Source organism: Chlorocebus sabaeus, chromosome 2, assembly GCF_047675955.1.
Source record: "Chlorocebus sabaeus isolate Y175 chromosome 2, mChlSab1.0.hap1, whole genome shotgun sequence".
Taxonomy (NCBI): Eukaryota; Metazoa; Chordata; class Mammalia; order Primates; family Cercopithecidae; genus Chlorocebus; species Chlorocebus sabaeus.
This window is the reverse complement of record NC_132905.1, coordinates 90,126,929-90,145,393: the sequence shown is the minus strand read 5'-3', so window position 1 is coordinate 90,145,393 and position 18,465 is coordinate 90,126,929. Positions and strand designations below refer to the sequence as shown.

Below are 18,465 nucleotides of genomic sequence, written 5' to 3'. Positions count from 1 at the left end.
GATATATTCCATAGACCAGCTTTTGTTCACATATATGCTTGGAGAGAATTTCCACTTAGATTAGCACGTAAGGTTTTGGAAGGATAACCACGTAGAAGAAAATCTTCCCATTAGTAGTTGATTCTAGGAGGAGTTCTGGCACACAGGGATGATTAACTCCACAATGCGGTACACAAAATCAACGAAATACGCTATCAACACTAGAACCAGCTGGGTGAGCAGACAGTATCCTCCTGGGAGGGGAGACGAATTGGGACTCGTCAAATCCAACTTGCTGGGAAACCCATAGAGGACTTGAGGCAGGAATTCCCACCATGAACCAGGAGCATCAAATCCAAGTTGCGGGAAACTGATGAAGACTTGAGGCAGGAGTTCCCACTGTGAGCCAGGAGCTCCCAGTAGTCCTGCATTGACTTGGCTGAATTATTTTCCCTCCCAGCTAAGAGAGGAAAGGTGAGGAATGATGAATTGGAGACGTTAATGCTCTAGGCCTCTTATGATCATGTAATACCTATGCCGGCCAGAAAAGCTGTCATCTGAGCATCCTTTTTTTTTTTTGTTTGAGATGGAGTCTCGCTTTGTCGCCCAGGCTGGAGTGCGGTGGCGCCATCTCGGCTCACTGCAAGCTCTGCCTCCCGGGTTCACGCCATTCTCCTGCCTCAGCCTCCGAGTAGCTGGGACTACAGGCGCCCGCCACCACGCCCGGCTAATTTTTTGTATTTTTAGTAGAGACGGGGTTTCACCGTGTTAGCCAGGATGGTCTCGATCTCCTGACCTCATGATCCACCCGCCTTGGCCTCCCAAAGTGCTGGGATTACAGGCGTGAGGCACCGCGCCCGGCCATTGAGCATCCTTTCAATGTTCGTCTGACTGCTCCAGGAGCAGAAGCTTAGGCATGGAGGGAGAAACTTCTGGAAGTTGGTGGGGTATTAATGCAGCTGCTGAGGTTACTGTGGTGACTGTGCTCCAGCTGGAGCCTTGGCTCACAGGCACCCGCTGGAGCTGACCTACCCAGCTGAGCTCACCAGGTCATGGGAGAGCCCATCTCATGGGTTACCTGATCAGAGAGGGGAGGATGTCTGCAGGCTTTATGGGGACTTAAATGGGGTTTACTGGCCAGCCGGCCAATCAAAGGGGTCTCAAGGTCTTTACTCCGGAGAGCTGAGTCTGGTAATGGGGATAAGTGGCCTGGGGCTCTAGCCTCAGAGGTTGGCTGGGCATTGGGAATAGCACCTTATTGGCCAGTAGGCCCCAGGGGAGAGAGTCCAGCCAAAGCTTCCTGCAAGAGGCCAGGAGTAGGTCTGTATCAAGTCCACGGTGGTCTTTAGGTCTCACCTCTGAAGCTGATTTTGCCCTTCAAGGATCATAACTCACTGGAGGTCAAGACATTTTCTGGAATAGCTTTCTGACTCCCTGTTTCTCCTTGGAATCAAAGACTGAGAGACATCCAGCTTCAGCCTTGTGTAATTTTGAAGTTCACATTTTTTTTTTTTTTATAATGATATCTCTAGGGCCTCGAAGGTGTAGTAGGATTTACTCTTTGTGTCTTTGCTTTCCTAGGTACAGGAAGAGGGCTGATGAGCCAAACATCCCTGCAGGTGAGAACTTTCCTTTGATCCTTGAAACCCAGCGTAGATTTTGCTGCTTTGTTTTCGTGGTTCAAACGAAGTGGATTAAAAAAATTTCAGACATACAGTCATTTCTTACTTACATAATAGATATGTTTGAATATGATTCTATCAACTAGGATTAAGTTTGTTGCAATGAAGGACAAGCCCAAAGTTGAGGTGCTTAAGCAGCATGGAAATTTATTTTGTTCTCACTCATAGAAACAAGCTTGGAGTAGGCTGACCCGAGCTGGTGGGGCAGTCCCATGGTCCGTGGAGGCCCCAGCTCCTTCCAGCTCTCTCATGTCCTTAAGGGAACTGTACCCTCAGATCAGGGTGCAGGTCTTGGAACTTGGGCAGCAGGAGAGAGCAAGGGGGTGAGGAAGGGCAAGCTTCCTCCCTTTAAGGAAATTCCAGTCCCTCTGTCCTTGGGCAGTGATCAGGTACATCGCCTTAGCCAGCTGCAAGGGAGGAGAGCCGTGCTGGCCTTTCCCTAGCCACGTGCCCTCTAAGTAGGATTCTGTTAGTGAGGACGGGGTGAGAAGGCGTGTTGGGATAGGCAACTAGCAATCTCTGCCACAACATGTTACATGTCAGATCACGTTTAAAGTGTGCTGAGGCAGCTGCTGCTGTTTGTGAGGCAGTCGTGTTGCAGCAGGTAGAAACCAGAGCTAAGGGAGGATGAGGCCTCGGGCTTGGGCCAGAGTTGCCTTCAGCTGCCTGGGGGCCCCAACCCGAGACCCCTCATACTCTTGGCTTCTGTTTCCTCCTCTACAAAATGAGGAAGTAAATGATGACCTCCAAGGTTTCTTTTCGTTCTTCTGATCCTGTTTTAAAGATCTCTAATGCACGATTTTCTGTAAAGCTAGAAATTAATTTCTTCCTTTATTTAAAAATTGTCTTTTAAAAAATTCTTTATTTAAAACTCATACTCAGATGTGTACATACGTTTAGTCTAAGGAATGGTATCTTTTTTTGTTGTTGTTAGTAGATAAAAAGTAATTTTTTTTTTTTTTTGAGACAGAGTCTTGCTCTGTCGCCCAGGCTGGAGTGCAGTGGCATGACCTTGGCTCCCTGCAACCTCTGTCTCCTGGGTTCAAGCAATTCTCTTGCCTCAACCTCCTGAATAGCTGAGATTACAGGCGTGTGCCATCAAGCCTAGCTAATTTTTTTGTATTTTTAGTAGAGACAGGGTTTCACCATGTTGGCCAGGCTGGTCTTGAACTCCTGACCTGAGGATCTGCCCGCCTCGGCGTCCCAAAGTGTTGGGATTACAAGCATGAGCCACTGTGCCTGGTCCAAAAGTAATTTTAATTGTTAAAAATGTTGTGCTAAAAAGATAAGTTTTTAAAATATTAAAGGAAAATATAATTTCTTTAAAATGCAAGCATAGTCAGCCAGGGAATTCAGGTTATGTTTCCTAAACAGGTGAAAATCACAAACACAAGAAGTCCAATATATAAAGAATGGTATGTTTTGGTGTTGTAATTCTATTATGCTGTGTTAATGTTTTCGTCATTTAAAATTTTTTAATTGTGGTAAAATATATGTAACATAAAGCTTAACATCTTAACCATTTTGAAGTTCAGTAGTATTAAGTACTTTCATACTGTTGTGCAATATTTTTATTTTTGGAGAAAAGTGTAATTGACTTTATTCTGTAGGAGAATTTGGGGATGAGAAATGTCATGTTTGCAGCAGTAACTACAGCTGGTGTTTGTTTAGGTCATGAAATAATTGGCCGTTGTTTCACATGTACATTCAAATGTGGTTGTTTTATCAAAAGTTTTTGAAATTTGAGACATATTTTAGATATAGTGAAATGCACAGCGAAGTGTACAGTTTGCATTTTGATGATAAAGAGATTTACCCAAATATCTTTCTAATCATAAGATGATAGGATGTTGGAATGGGAAGTGACCATGGTGATCATCCAGCTTAATCTTGCTTTACAGATGAGGAAACCAGAAATTGATCCCGGAAGATTTTTTGGCTAAGATTTTTTTTTTCTTTCTTTTTTGAGAAGGAGTCATGCCCTGTCACCCAGGCCAGAGTGCAGTGGCGCAATCTCCGCTCACTGCCATCTCTGCCTCCTGAGTTCAACTGATTCTCCTGCCTCAGCCTCCGGAGTAGCTGGGATTACAGGCGCCCGCCACCACGGTCGGCTAATTTTTGTACTTTTAGTAGAGATAGGGTTTCATCATGTTAGTCAGGCTGGTCTTGAACTCCTGGCCTCAAACAATCCACCCACCTAAGCCTCCCAAAGTGCTGGGATTACAGGCGTGAGCCACCATGCCTGGCCTTGGCTGAGATTTTTAACCAACTTAGATGCCAGTTAGAATTAAAGGAGAATATCACATCTGGCTTCATCATGTTGTGTTTATTTAAACTGTTTTCTATTACTTTACATCGAATTTTTCTTCTATGGTTCTATCTCAGTGGGAGACACCAAGAACGATACCCTTGCAAGTGGTAGAATTCGATCCTTTACTATGTTGGGCATGCTGGCCTTTCTTTAGCTCCTAGGCGTGGGTTATGTAGAGAGCAGACCATCGCCTAGCCACTTGGATTTCACTGAATACAATTTTTTGGGATAGTTTCTGAAGGGGGCTGCCCCTCTACACTTGTGGGTATTTCTCATCAGGAGGGATGAGAGACTGAGAAAAAAAATAAGACACAGAGACAAAGTATAGAGAAAGAACAGTGGGCCCAGGGGACCGGCACACTCAGCATGCGAGGACCTGCACCAGCGCTGGTCTCCGAGTTTCCTCAGTGTTTATTGATGACTATTTTCACTGTCTCGGCAAGGGGAGTGGGGCAGGAGAACAAGGTGAACAGGGTGATGGTGGGGAGAAGATCAGCAGGCAAACATGTGAGTAAAGGAATCTGCATCATAAATAAGTTGAAGGGAAGGTACTGTGTCCGGATGTGTACATAGGCTAGATTTGTTTCTCTTTACCCAAGCATCTCAGTATAGGAAAGAGTAACAGAGTAGTATTGCTGCCAGCATATCTCGCCTCCAGCCACAGGGTGGTTTTCTCCTATCTCAGAATAGAACGAATAGTTGGATTTACACTGAGACATTCTGTTCCCAGGGACATGCAGGAAAGAGGCCTTCCTCTTCTACTAATTCTTCTTAGCACAGACCCTTTACAGGTGTTGGGCTGGGGCATGATAAGGTCTTTTCCTTCCCACGAGGCCATATGTCAGGCTGTCTCAGTGGGTGGAAGCCTTGGACAATACCCAGACTTTCTTGGGCAGAGGTCCCTGCGGCTTTCTGCAGTGCATCGTGCCCCTGGTTAATAGAGAATGGAGAATGGCGATGACTTTTACCAAGCATACTGTCTGCAAACATATTGTTAACAAGGCACATCCTGCACAGCCTTAAATCCCTTAAACCCACAGGGTTGGGCCTAAAGTTACAGATTAACAGCATCTCAAAGCAGAATGATTTTTCTTTGTACAGATCAAAATGGAGTTTCTTATGTCTTCCTTTTTCTACATAGACACAGTAACAGTCTGATCTCTTTCTTTTCCCCCACAGTTTCTGTTTGTTTGCTATTGGTAGCACTATTTCCTGGCATAAGAAAGTGAAGAAACAGGTGAAACCCTGTCTGTACTAAAAATACAAAAATTAGCTGGGCATGATGGCAGGCACCTGTAGTCCCAGCTGCTCAGGAGGCTGAGGCAGGAAAATCGCTTGAACCTGGGAGGTGGAGGTTGCAGTGAGCTGAGATCGCGCCATTGCATACTAGCCTGGGAGACAAGAGCAAAACTCCATCTCACGGAAAAAAAAAAAAAAAAAAAAGAAGAAACAGTATAATTTGATTTGTCAACATGTTTCCACCACTTATTCTGGTGAAGGGTTGACTGCCTGTCAACGCTTTCATTTTTGTTGGGGTTGTGGGACCTGGCATTGGAGCAGCGTTATGTGCATCTGCTGACTCGCAGAGTTGGGAGCGACTCCATTGGTGGCTTTTGGTTGAGTTATAGTGGGTTCTTGGTAGGTGACTGTGGGATCAAAGACTTTTTCAGACTCATACTCCTGGGTTCTTCCCAAAGCATAGGCATCCTCAACTTTGCTTTCCTTTTGGCCAGGAGGGACAGATGATTATTTCGTTGCCTGAGAGTTGCCTGCTCACCACGGACACAGTGATTCGAAGCTACTTAGGGGCATACATTACTAAGTAAGTGACCACACACATGCTTACCTGGTGCAAGTGCTTCTCCTTAAAGTCTGTCATTGGCGAATATGTCTCTTGAGACATAATTCATTAATACCCAGTCCCTTTTAGAGCAGATAAATACCTGAAATGATGTGAAAAGTTTACTCTGTTCTAGAAAGTTTGTCCTCCCTCTTCCCTTCCCTTCCTCCCCCTCCCCTCCCGTCCCCTCCCCTCCCCTCTTCCCTCCCCTCCCCTCCCCTCCCCTCCCCTCCCCTCCCCTCCTCTCCCCTCCCCTCCCCTCCCATCCCCTCCCCTCTGTCTGTCTGTCTTGAGACGGAGTCTCACCTGTTGCCCAGGCTAGAGTGCAGTGGTGTGATCTTGGCTCATTGCAACCACTGCCTCCTGGGTTCAAGCGATTCTCCTGCCTCAACCTCCCAAGTAGCTGGGATTACAGGGGCCCGCCACCATGCCTGGCTAATTTTTTTTTTTTTGTAGTTTTAGTAGAGTTAGGGTTTCACCATCTTGGCCAGGCTGGTCTTGAACTCCTGACCTCGTGATCCTCCCGCCTCGGCCTCCCAAAGTGCTGGGATTACAGGTGTGAGCCACCGTGCCCAGCCGGAAAGTTTGTTCTTAATTCACTATAAATGGCATTTTTAAGGTTTTTAATAGGCTTCCTGGAGTGTGGGTGTGACACCCCCATCTATCACTTACTAAGAAATAAAAATGAAATGGGATAATATATGTAAATCACAGCAGAGTGCTTTGGCTCTTAGTAGCCTGTTCTCTTCCATCATAGTAGCTCTTGACAAATGTAAGTTACTCTCTCTTATTTCTACCCTTATTGTACTTCAGTTTTTCTTGAACTTTGAAGAGCTGTTGACAATATGAAAGAAGTAGTTTTATTTGGGTATAGAAGAGAGGAGGCTGATGTGGGAGAACTGTTTTCTGGCACACGTTCTGCTGGGCCTTTGTTTTGGGGCATCTCTGAAGACAGAGTGAGAGACCCGCAGTGGAAGGGATTTCTAAATTACGAGGGTTAAAAGAGTATACCGTTTCTTTCTTTCTTTTCTTTTCTTTTTTTTTTTTTTGAGACAGGGTCTTGCTGTGTTGCCTAGGCTGGAGTGCAGTGGTGATCTTAGCTCCCTGCAACCTCTACCTTCTGGGTTTAAGCAATTCTCATGCCTCAGCTTCCCAAATAGCTGGGATTACAGGCATGCTCCACCGTGCCTAATTTTTGCATTTTTATTAAAGATGGGGTTTCACCATGTTGACCAGGCTGGTCTCAAACTCCTGGCCTCGAGTGATTCACCCACCTCGGCCTCCCAAAGTGCTGGGATATAGGCAAAGGGCCACTGTGCCTGGCATATGCTGTTTCTGAACCGTTAGGTAAGTTCTGGACTTTCTTCCCCCGGCATGTTTTTGGAAGAAGGTGAATAGGTCTTTTAGGCCTGTGTAGAGGCAAGGATGCTGTCATTATAAACATTTCCTGAATCATTCTGAAATTTTGAGTAGAATGTATGGCAGTATAGGAATCTGGACCTTGAAGGATCGATGAAAACTTTTTCTAAATATCTTCAGGCAACATGAGATCTTTTTATTGGCAATTGTGCAAAACAAATAAAAATACTGTGATACATAATTTGTAATAGAGCAAGTAAACTTAGGAATAAAAGCGTTAGAACTGCACAAGTGTATATGAGCATATTCCATTTTGGTTAAGGTTGGTGTCCTCCAACAGAGCTTTCAGCAATGACAGATGTTTTTTCTGCATTGTCCGGTATAGTGGCCATTAGCTCTGAATGGCTATTGCGCACTTAAAACATAGCTTATCTCACTGAGGGATTGAATTTTAAATATTATTTAATTCTAAATAATTAACGGTTAAATTTAAATAGCTCTGTGTACCCAGTGATTACTATATCGGATGGTGCAGGTCTCAGTTCTTTCCACCATTTTTTCCCCACCATATTTTGTATCTTTATTTAGCTGAGACAAATGGAGTTAGATCAAAAGCTTTGTAACTGGAGAACCAAGTTGGAAGCAAAGAGGTTTTTTTGCAACGAGGAATCTCTTGCAAACAAACCTGGAACTTGGCCTAGTGCGTCAGTTTTTCTGACATGTAAGTATGGCTCTTTCAGAGCACTGGCACTGGGGCTGTGCTCCCCCGGAGAGGAAGAGCCTTAAGGAAGGAAGGAAGGAAGGAACTCTTTTGAGTCTGTTAAGTAAACTGAGCGTGTTGATAGTTTGAACACACTCCCTCTGGCAGCAAAACAAACTGCTTGGCTTATTTCATATTTTGAATCAAAGTAATTCCTTTAAACCGGCTTTTAATTTTCAAAGGTGGAAGCCGCCTCCGTCTCCTCTGCTGGCGCTGTGTACCTTTTTAGTTTCAGAAAAGCATGCTGGGGACCGATCTCTTTGGAAGCCTTACCTGGAGATTTTACCCAAGGCCTATACCTGCCCTGTTTGTTTGGAGCCGGAAGTGGTGAACCTTCTTCCCAAATCTTTAAAAGCAAAGGCTGAAGAGCAGAGAGCCCATGTGCAGGAGTTCTTTGCTTCCTCCAGAGACTTTTTCTCTTCTCTGCAGCCTCTGTTTGTGGAGGCTGTTGGCAGCATCTTCAGCTACAGTGCCCTGCTGTGGGCTTGGTGCACCGTCAACACCAGAGCCGTGTACCTGAGGCCCAGGCGGCGGGAATGCCTTTCTGCAGAGCCGGACACCTGTGCGCTCGCTCCATACCTGGACCTGCTGAATCATAGCCCACATGTCCAGGTGAGACGCTGACAAGGAAGCAGCTATTCTATTTGGATAGGAAGGCTTCCACTGCCCAGAATCTGTGACTGTAGATGGTGAGTGACACCACAGGGAGAGACGTCAGCAGCTTCAGGTGACCCTGTTGGGATGGCCTCCTGTCAGGAGGCTCCTGTTGTTCTTCCAGACCCCACTGTCCCTCTTGCAGTGCTTGCCTCTGCCCATTTTCTCCACTTTGCTCTTCAGGCCTACAGAACCTCGTGTTGCATCCCCTGTCCGGTCTTTTCCAGCAGCCTGCGGTGCAGACCCCTCCTTCCTTCTCCCTCGTTCCTCCTCCCAGACCAGGACTGAAGCCCAGCCTGCTTTCCTGCTCTGTCGCTTTTAAACTTGGTGTTATAGCTGTCACAGCATTTCTCTTTGCTCTGATCACTGACTGACTTGATCTTTTTCCCACTGAGCTCTGAAATCTTTGAGAATGGGGTCTTTGTCTTGTTCCTCTTTGTCACCTCAGTGCTCATGGCAGGGCCTGGCACATAGTAGGTGTTCAGTAAATGTTTATTGAATGGATGGGTATTTGTGGGGAAAGGGTTCTGGGAAATGATGAAAGAAACCTGATTTGGGAGGTGGTCACAGATCGCATCCTCCCGAGCCTTTTCCCCAGGTGGCTCATTTGGGAAACGAGTGTTATTTGCAGGGCATGCAGGGGTAGAGGCCTGGCTTGGAGAGCAGGAGAATGTCCATCAGTCGACTCACCTGTAATGCTTTTGGGGTGTGTTGTGGAGGGACATGGCTGGGATCCGTGTCCTGGCTGTCACCTTTACATGACATTCCACTGTGAGAAGAGCAGTCATGCCTTGTGAGCCCACGTGCTAAGCTCATGTGCTCTCCACATGAGATCAGAGCTTAGGGAGGTTCCCGCTCTGCTTTTTTAGCCCAGGAACAAGGGCTGTCTGCTTGTTACTTTTGTAGAAAGAAGTATCTTTAACAATCAGGAGCAAAGGAGCCTGGGATTAGATGAGTGTTTCTGTGGTTGATGTTGATGAAATAATATCAGGGGTGTGTAGTGTGATGGGATGCTAGACATGGGAACTCCGTCTGTCCCCAGTGCAGTGATTTATTTTTATTGGGACTTTTGGTGCATTTATGTGCCAAACCAATGATTTTATAGTCTACTGTAGGAAGACCACACCACAAACTACAGCCTGTGGGCATGTGGCCCGAAAGCCCTGAGCTAAGAGTGGTTTTTACACTTTGAAAGGATTGTAAAAATACAACTTGTGACAGAGACCACATAGGGCTGGCAAAGCTGAACATGTTTACTCTCTAGCTTTTTACAGATAAAGTTTATTGGCACCACCATGTCCTCCTTCCCTGGGCTATGAGTGGACATGACCAATAAACTGCTGATGATCTCATCTGTGCTGTGTCAGGTGATGTGGTGTGGCCATCCCCAGCACCCTAGGGCAGGACTCCCTCCCTCATCAACAGGGTGAAGTCGAGGTGGATGAAACCGGAAGTGGCATGTTCCCTAAGTGTAGTTACATTTATTGATGAGTGTTTGAAAGCTGCACCTGACTCACATTAATATTACATAATAACTTAATCAGTTTTGTAGTTTTACACCTTACTTTAAAAAAAACCTTTAACAGTTTTTCTTTCTAGGTAAAAGCAGCATTTAATGAAGAAACTCACTCTTACGAAATTAGAACGACTTCACGTTGGAGAAAGCATGAAGAGGTATTCATCTGTTACGGCCCTCACGATAATCAGCGGCTGTTCCTGGAATATGGATTTGTTTCCGTCCATAATCCTCATGCTTGTGTTTATGTCTCAAGAGGTGGGAATCAACTTTGTTCTTAACATAAACACTGTATAATTTTTTTTCCCAGTTGGAGATGTGTATTTTCAGTTTTAATAAAAATATCAAAACCGTAAGACTGACATACACATCACTAATTTTCTTCTAGGTAGGCCTAGCCTTACTCTTACTGACTGTAATTTCAGTGTTGAAGTAAAAACAACAAAGCTCTGACTGATATTTAGGATAAGAAGAATTAAGAAGTTTTCATTGCATTGGGTCAAAATATAGAATAGAAGAAGAGGAAAACTGCTAAGGAAATAAATACAGTATTAAAGGATGGAAATGTTTATACTGAGATGTTGTCACTGGCACTAAAAACAATAGAATTAGAGAGCAATGAATAAAAAATATTTATTAAGCACCTACTGTGTGTAAGACACTGTGCTAATCACAGAGATAAATCTATAGTCCTTGTTTCTGGAGGTTGATGCCATGATGACATTTGATTTCATCTATGTTCTTTTGTTTTTGGTTTTATTATTTTTGGTTTTATCATTGGTTTTATTTTTGAGTCAGAGTCGCACTCTGTTGCTCAGGCTGGAGTGCAGTGGCGTGATCTTTGCTTGTTGCAACCTCCACCTCCCAGGTTCAGGCGATTCTTGTGCCCTAGCCTCTGGAGTAGTTGGGATTACAGGCATGCGCTACCACGCCTGGCTACTTTTTGTAATTTTAGTAGAGATGGGGTTTCGCCATGTTGGTTAGGCTGGTCTTGAACTCCTAGCCTCAAGTGATCTACCTGTCTCAGCCTCCCAAAGTGCTAGGATCATAGGAGTGAGCCACTGCACCTGGCCTGGTTTTATTATTATTATTTTTAATTTTGTTTTTTCATATGATAGAGACAAACTTGTTATGTTGCCCAGGCTGTCTTCAAGTCCTGGGCTCAAGAGATCCTCCTGCCTCAGCCTCCCAAAGTGTTGGTATTATAGGCGGGAGCCACCGTACTTGGCCCAGTTTTATTATTTTAAAATAGTAAGTTAGCCATTACACTTAAAATGTGAAAATTCCAAATATAGTGTTAAAAAAGTACATACAAGACTGATTTTTCCCTTTGTGAAACAGTAGAGAAGCAGTTTTCTAGGCCATGAAAAAATGGCAAGAGATTTATTAAATACATAATTTGATGCATTTTTAATATAGATTTGATTGGAAATAGAAACTTGGCCAAGCTGTTACTACTCCATCTTATAAGGCAGAATAATAATGTGATTTCTCAAAATAAAAATAGAAAAGCAAAAACTGGGTCTTGCTGCTAGAAAACCAGCTTTGAGATTGGCTTCATGTTTTCAAAATCCTGATAAATTTAATATTGATGTCCATGAAGTATTCATTTGTTGAATAAATTAATTTGAGCAAAAATTATATTTTAGTTATATTTACATTTTAAAAGTAAAATAGAAAAATCTCTCATTACCTTGCTTCTCCAAATAGCTTTGTTAGTTTGTGCTTTGTAGTTAGTTTTTAAGTTTTTTGTAGTTGCAGTTACTAATATCCAGACTACTTTGAATTCTGGTTTGGAAAAAGCTCAGTATTGTAAACCTTTCCTCATGTTTTTGCAGGGCCTCTACTTTTGTTGACTGTAATTTTCCAACAGTCATGCTGATGTCCTAATGACCTGCTTGTTTTTGGTGGATTTACTTAGTGGGAGCATGAGCTGAGGTTATGCGTGTTTAGTCCTCCAGCCTTGGAATTCTGATGGCCTTTCAGGGACTCAGTACTGATGTGACTAAATTGGACTTGAAGAGTAGACTTCCTTGTGAATTAGGTGGAACTGTTTGTGCATGTCTGGGTTGCTAAGGGGAAAGGAGGTGAGTTGAGAAGGAAAGGAAGACATACTTTCGTCCAAATGTATGCCCTAACAGTCGGATTTTTTTTTAAATATAGAAATACTTGTTAAATATCTTCCATCAAGAGATAAACAGATGGACAAAAAGATTTCTATTCTAAAGGATCATGGCTATATAGAGTAAGTGTTTCTCTTTCCCTCTTAGAATTATTCCTTTAGGAAATGTTCATGGAAAACCTGGGGTTAAATTTTCCATGGGGGTGAGACAACTCTTGACCCTGTGTCAGCTGACGGGTAGGTATTGAGCACTTACTGTGTGCAGTAAAACTGTGCTTGATGTTGTGGAGGACATAAGGAGTAGAAGACACTTGAAAGAAACTTCTTTAGGGACATAAGGTACAAGCTAGAAATATTAAATTACGGTACCAAAAGAGAGCTTGGATGTGTTGATGGGTGGCCCAGGATGAGTCTGTCTACCCTGTGGTCATGTGGAAAGGCCAGGCTGGCCCTCAGGAGAGCCCAGGCACCTGGCACCATGGTGCAGGCTCTTGGGGTAGGTGGGTAGCTAGGTGATTCCATGCCAAGTGGCTAAACGGGGTTCAAGGCTCTCCCTTTTGGATTTTCTTTTCTGGATGAAATTAAGTTTGAAATGATCCCGCCATAGTGTGAGAGCAGCCTGGCAGTGGTGGCTGCCATCTGTGGGATGCCTGGGTAGTTCCAGTTCTTAAGCGTTTCTCTTACTGGGAACTCCTGCTCATGGGCCCTGCCTCAGGCCCCTCATTCATGTTCAAGCTTCTTACTAAAATTATTGGAAAAGAGCTGTTTACTCTTTAAAAAAAAATGGGGAGAGAATTTTCTGTTACTTAGGCTTTCTTTTTAAGTATTTGCACACTGATTTTCTCCTGTCCTTTGACCAAGATTGCAGGTTACATGACATTTAGCAACCCCTTTAAAAATGTGTTGGACTCTTCAGTCATTTGCTGTGAGGTCATGAAATACTGAAATGACGGATTTGTCATTATTTGTTTTTCTGCTTCAGAAATTTGACATTCGGATGGGATGGACCATCTTGGAGGCTACTCACAGCCCTTAAGTTGTTATGTCTGGAAGCTGAAAAATTGTAAGTTTCACATGTGTTGGTCTGAAGCTGAGGCAACAGGCTAGATATAACTTTGGAGGGTTTGTTTGTGTTTTGGCTTGCATTCAGATACCCAACCAGGGAGGAAAAAGGAATGTCCTACATTGAGGTTGCTTTTTTGTTATGCAACTTGCCCATGTAGTGAATGTTTCATTTCTCAGTTTTAACCGTTTTGGAATTCTGGTTTTAGAATCATAATCGGAATACATAGTTCTGATAATTTTTTTGTTTCTACTCATTTTCCTCCTGGTGACCTGAAATCCTTTAGAAAGTGTGGGCATTGGCACCGTTCAGAGGAAAGTCTGAGAGTAGGTAGGTTTTGCCGGGACAAGTAGAGCTCGAGCTCCTAACATCGGTCCTGCCCTGGGGCAGATCCAGAAGCCTGGCTGAAGAGCTGGACTTTTCCATGGGGGAGGCAGGTTGGGGAGCCCCCGGTGTGGGTGTGCATCCTGGCCAGACTCCCTCATGTTCCTGCCTGCTGTCAGTCCTGCTCCCCGCAGCCACCTGTCGGCACATCCAGCTGTGCTGTACCCAGTGCAGGGGCAGCTTCGGCCTGAGTCCCTGGCAGGGAGAGCAGCCTTCAACCTTCTGCTGCTAGATATCCAGGGAGAACCTCTTGAAGATGGTGCAGGCTGTCCTTGAGCAGTTGGGAGGACTGACTGAGATGAGGCACAGTGCCTGGGAGCAGTCGGTGCCCCTTCCGTGATGCCTGTTCTTCTTGTGGATGAGATGATGTTGCTTCCTTCTTTTTCTCTAGGAACTTTTGGAGTAAAATTTCTCCCTGGTCTCAACACCAAACATAGTTTTTATTTTTATTCTTAGCAAATGGAGTGTTTTTATCTTACAGATACTGTGAATTCTTTAACTGATGTTTCCTTCTTTTTCTTGTTCACTGGAAAACTGAGAGGCAAATCTGAGGTCCATCCAAATGTACCTAATGTTAGGGCGTGTGGTTTCACACTGGCCCATTCCTGCTGTGTCTTGTCTTTTCTCCCCCCTTCTTCCTTTGTCTTGTTTTCTGCCTTCATTCATCTTACCTTTTATTTCGTGTGCATTCATGTAAGCTTCTTTAAATCCTTCTGGCAACAAGGTATGAGTCCTTTTTGGACACTTCAGCCTAAAATTAAATACAACAACTGGCTGTTTCCCAGAGGTCTTCCTTAGGCCTCTTTTCTTCCATTTGAGTTACTGCTTACTGAGTGGGTGGTGGAGAAAACATGTGTGGGCTCTGGCTGATGCGTGTTTGCAGTTCTTTCTGCCTCTCATTAGCTCTGTCACTTAGGGTGGGTGCTTCAACTTTCCTGAGTGAGCCCTGGCATGGGGATAATCGTGCTTTCTTTGCTAGGTAACTGTGAAGATTAAATTAGATAATGGTTATTCATGAACACCATGCCTGACACAATCATTTCCTTTTTCTTTCCTGAGAACTCATTTCACCTGTCATCTCTGATGCTGAAGCCTTCTGAGACTATTCCGGGCTGTGTCTTGCCAGCTGTTCTGAATTCTAATGGGCTCCTGTTTACTTCCACAGCAGCCATCTTTCCTCCCCTTCGAAGCCACTTCCACTTCCAGATTCTCGGTGTTCAGAATCCGGTCCTCCATCCTCTTTCTCCCGGTAGTTCTTTCTAGTGTCTAGGTCTGGTGCTGCCGCCTCTGCTCCGCATCCTGCTGTGGCTCCCTTGCACCTGCCACAGCAGACCTGCCAGAGTGGGCCCTGCCTGCTGACTGAGCCCCATTTCCTGCGAGCCTTTGTAGTAGGGCATTGGAATGACTTGCTTGGGGATAGAGGCTTGCTGTAGATTCCTCCTTCCAGACGCAGAGCATTTGGCTTTGTGAATTGTGTCCCAGTTTGCTACTATTTTGGACAGACTGTCACTTGAAGAGAAGGAAAACTCCTACCTTTGCTCCTTAGTCCTCTGCCTCTTGGCTGTGGACTCGCCCTCCTGTTCTGTCACTGGCTTCGTTCCCATGGCCGGGGGCAGGACTTCATTCACTTATGGGTCAGACACAGGCTTGTCATGATGATAACATTCAGTCCTTGCCTGCAGAGAGCACCCACCCCTCGTGCTTTTTCTTCTCAGCTCCTCCTCCTCCTTTCTTATTACCTGGTCGGCTTCCACACAGGAGCTACAAGTGGCGTGGAGGTCTGGGGAGTCTGCTTATGGAATGAGTTGTATTATGCTCCTGGAGAAACAGGAGAAGGAGTTTACGTGTTGCATTGAAATAGAAAAGTCTGCTTTTTGAGAGCCTGCTAAAATTGTGTCATGGAACATTTTGGTTCTAGTACATGCTGGAAAAAAGTACTTCTTGGGGAAGTAATTTCAGATACGAATGAGAAGACAAGTTTGGACATAGCCCAGAAAATATGCTATTATTTCATGGAAGAGACTAATGCTGTGCTTCAAAAGGTATGTTTCCAGAATGTGACATCCTTAAAGAAGTGTCTGGATTCAGCAGTTCCTTGTTTTATACATGTTATTAGGGATAGTGCATTTCATAAGAGCATTGTTTAGTGCCTTAAATAAATAAATGTTGATGTAATTACCTCTATTTTTGTTTTCTTTGAGATGGAGTTTCACTCTTGTTGCCCAGGCTGGAGTGCAATGGCACGATCTTGGCTCACTGCAACCTCCACCTCGCAGGTTCAAGCAATTATCCTGCCTCAGCCTCCCAGGTAGCTGGGATTACAGGTGCCCACCACCATGCCCAGCTAATGTTTGTATTTTTAGTACAGATAGGGTTTCACCATGTTGGCCAGGCTGGTCTCGAACTCCTGACCTCAGGTGATCCACCTACCTCAGCCTCCCAGTGCTGGGATTACAAGTGTGAACCACTGCACCTGGCCTGAACCACTGTGTCCGGCCTCCATTTTTGACTGTTAACCTTGTCCCTATGCTTTTTCTCTCAATTGTTTTCTTTATTTTATTTTATTTTATTTTATTTTTGAGACAGGGTCTTGCTCTTTTCTCCCGGGCTGGAGTACAGTGGCACAATCTTGTCTCACTGCAACCTCCATCTCCTGGGTTCAGGCGATTCTTCTGCCTCAGCCTCCTGAGTAGCTGGGATTACAGGCGCCCACTACCATGTCTGGCTAATTTTTGTGTTTTTAGTAGAGATGGGGTTTCACCATGTTGGGCAGGCTGGTCTCGAACTCCTTACCTCAGGTGATCCACCCACCTCAGCCTCCCAAAGTGCTGGGATTACAGGCATGAGCCACCACACCTGGCCTCTTTATTTTTAATTGTATGTATTTATAGTGTATCACATGATGTTTTAAAATATATATACATTGTAGATGGCTAAATGAAGCTATTTAACATATGCATGATCACATACACTTATTTTTTTGTGGTGAGAACACTTAAAATCTACTCTTAGCAATTTTCAAGTACATAATATGTTGTTACTAACTAGTCACCACGATGTACAGTAGACCTCTTGAACTAATCTTCTGTCCAGCTGAGATTTTGTCTTTTGATCAATATTTCCCTAATCCTCCTCCAACCCCTCAGCCTCTGGTGACCACAATTTGACTCCCTGCTTCTATCAGTTTGACGATTTTAGAGTCCACATATAATGAGATCATGCAATATTTGTCATTCTGTGCTGGCTTATTGCCATGTGACAACATGTCCTCCACGTTCATCCATGTTGTCACAAATGACAAAATTTCCTTTTTTTTTTTTTTTTAAATAAGGCTGAATGTACTTCACTGGGTATATATGCCACGTTTTCTTTCTTTCTTCATCTGTTGATGAATACTTAGGTTGACTCCATATCTTTGCCTTTACCTTTTATTAAAAGGTAAAAAGTAAAAGTTACTGTATGACTTCAAGCATTTTTTCTTATTGATGTGTTTGTTCAGTAAATGTTTTAGTTAAATGAGAAATCAGCTCATTCGTATGAGAACATGCCTGGGATTTAAAGAGTGATTTTAATGTAGAAGACATTATGGAAATGAAATAAGCCAGACACAAAAGGACAAATACTGTATGATTTCACTTCTGTGAGGTTCCTACAACAGGCAAGTTCATAGAGACAGAGAGTGGAGTAGAGGTAACTGGGGGTTTGGGGAAGAGGGGAATAGGGTTATTGATAGATGGTTATAGAGTTTCTGTTTAGGGTGATAGAAAAAGTTCCGGAGCTGGAGAGTGGTGGTGAATCTGTAACAGTGCGAATGTACTTCATGCTGCTGAACCGTACACTTAGAATTAGTTAAAAAGGTACATTCTGTGATATATATATATAACTGCAATAACAATAATTAAAAAACATCTTTCAGGTGTCTCATATGAAGGATGAAAAAGAGGCCCTAATAAACCAACTAACTTTGGTGGAATCCTTGTGGACGGAAGAGTTAAAGATTCTCAGGGCATCTGCCAAGACCCTGCACAGTTTGCAAACAGCTTTTACATAATTTCACCAAAGCGCGTTTGGTCACCTCCTCTGGTGGGTGTTAGTCACACATTTTAGACTAAGGTTTGATGGACTAAATTTATATAGTTTAGAGTTGAGAGTGGCATCTGCTCAACAATTAGGAACTTCATCCTTTTCTTTTTGCTTTTCCTACAGAAACAGAAGTTAATTTGAAGAGCGTCATCGTGGCCTGGGGCGGTGGCTGCCCCCAGGACGTGCAGGATTTCTGCAGGGGGCAGCACAGGTTCTGGGACTGTGAGGCTGTGAGTGAAGGTGGACAAGCTGTCTGGATAGCACGTCTAATGCTCTTCCGAATAAAGTGCTGAACTGTGAGGAGAGAGGCGGACTGCCAGGGAGCCAGGAGCCAGCTGCGTCCGTGTGTGGTCTGTCACCACGGGGCCTGCTTCTTATCTGACACAGCAGCTCTCAGAGTCTAGCGGTTGTGCTTTTAAGATGCTCTGATACCGTTGGGGCAGGTTGGCAGTGGGTGGCTTTGGGCGGTGAGTGTGAGAAAGTGTGAGGTAGTCCTGGGTTCCTGCCAGGGTGGCCCAGCCGCCAGCCCTTCCCTGTGTGACTGCACTGAGGTGGGCGTTGAAGAGTCCCCTAGGGGACACAGGGCTTCCAAGAGGAGGGAATGTCCTCTAAACATGCTCCTGGCCTCCCAAGGCGGCGCTTGTCTAATTATTCACTTAGGAAGAATGACTCGCTTAGCCAGCGGCCCTTTCTGCTTTGTTCTGGCGGCTGT

The 18,465-nt window shown here is 44.5% G+C and overlaps 1 protein-coding gene across 15 annotated transcripts in view; it reads left to right on the top strand.

The window, feature by feature from the left end:
• Positions 1 to 18,058, top strand: part of SETD4 (SET domain containing 4) — a 107,547-nt gene extending 89,489 nt beyond the window's left edge. For 11 of the 15 annotated variants that reach the window (XM_073010439.1, XM_073010445.1, XM_073010426.1 and 8 more), the window contains 9 exons: positions 1,561 to 1,598; positions 5,706 to 5,794; positions 8,114 to 8,543; positions 10,185 to 10,359; positions 12,265 to 12,346; positions 13,206 to 13,286; positions 15,589 to 15,712; positions 17,587 to 17,753; positions 17,877 to 18,058. In XM_073010439.1, coding sequence (XP_072866540.1) covers positions 1,561 to 1,598; positions 5,706 to 5,794; positions 8,114 to 8,543; positions 10,185 to 10,359; positions 12,265 to 12,346; positions 13,206 to 13,286; positions 15,589 to 15,712; positions 17,587 to 17,721 — 1,154 coding nt within the window. In that variant the 3' untranslated portion in view covers positions 17,722 to 17,753; positions 17,877 to 18,058. Of the gene's footprint in view, positions 1 to 146; positions 454 to 1,560; positions 1,599 to 5,151; positions 5,611 to 5,705; positions 5,795 to 8,113; positions 8,544 to 10,184; positions 10,360 to 12,264; positions 12,347 to 13,205; positions 13,287 to 15,588; positions 15,713 to 17,586; positions 17,754 to 17,876 lie in introns of all 15 variants that reach the window. The other 4 variants (XM_037984773.2, XM_037984774.2, XM_037984769.2 and 1 more) reach the window with 4 other exon arrangements.
• The last annotated feature ends 407 nt before the right edge of the window (positions 18,059 to 18,465 follow it).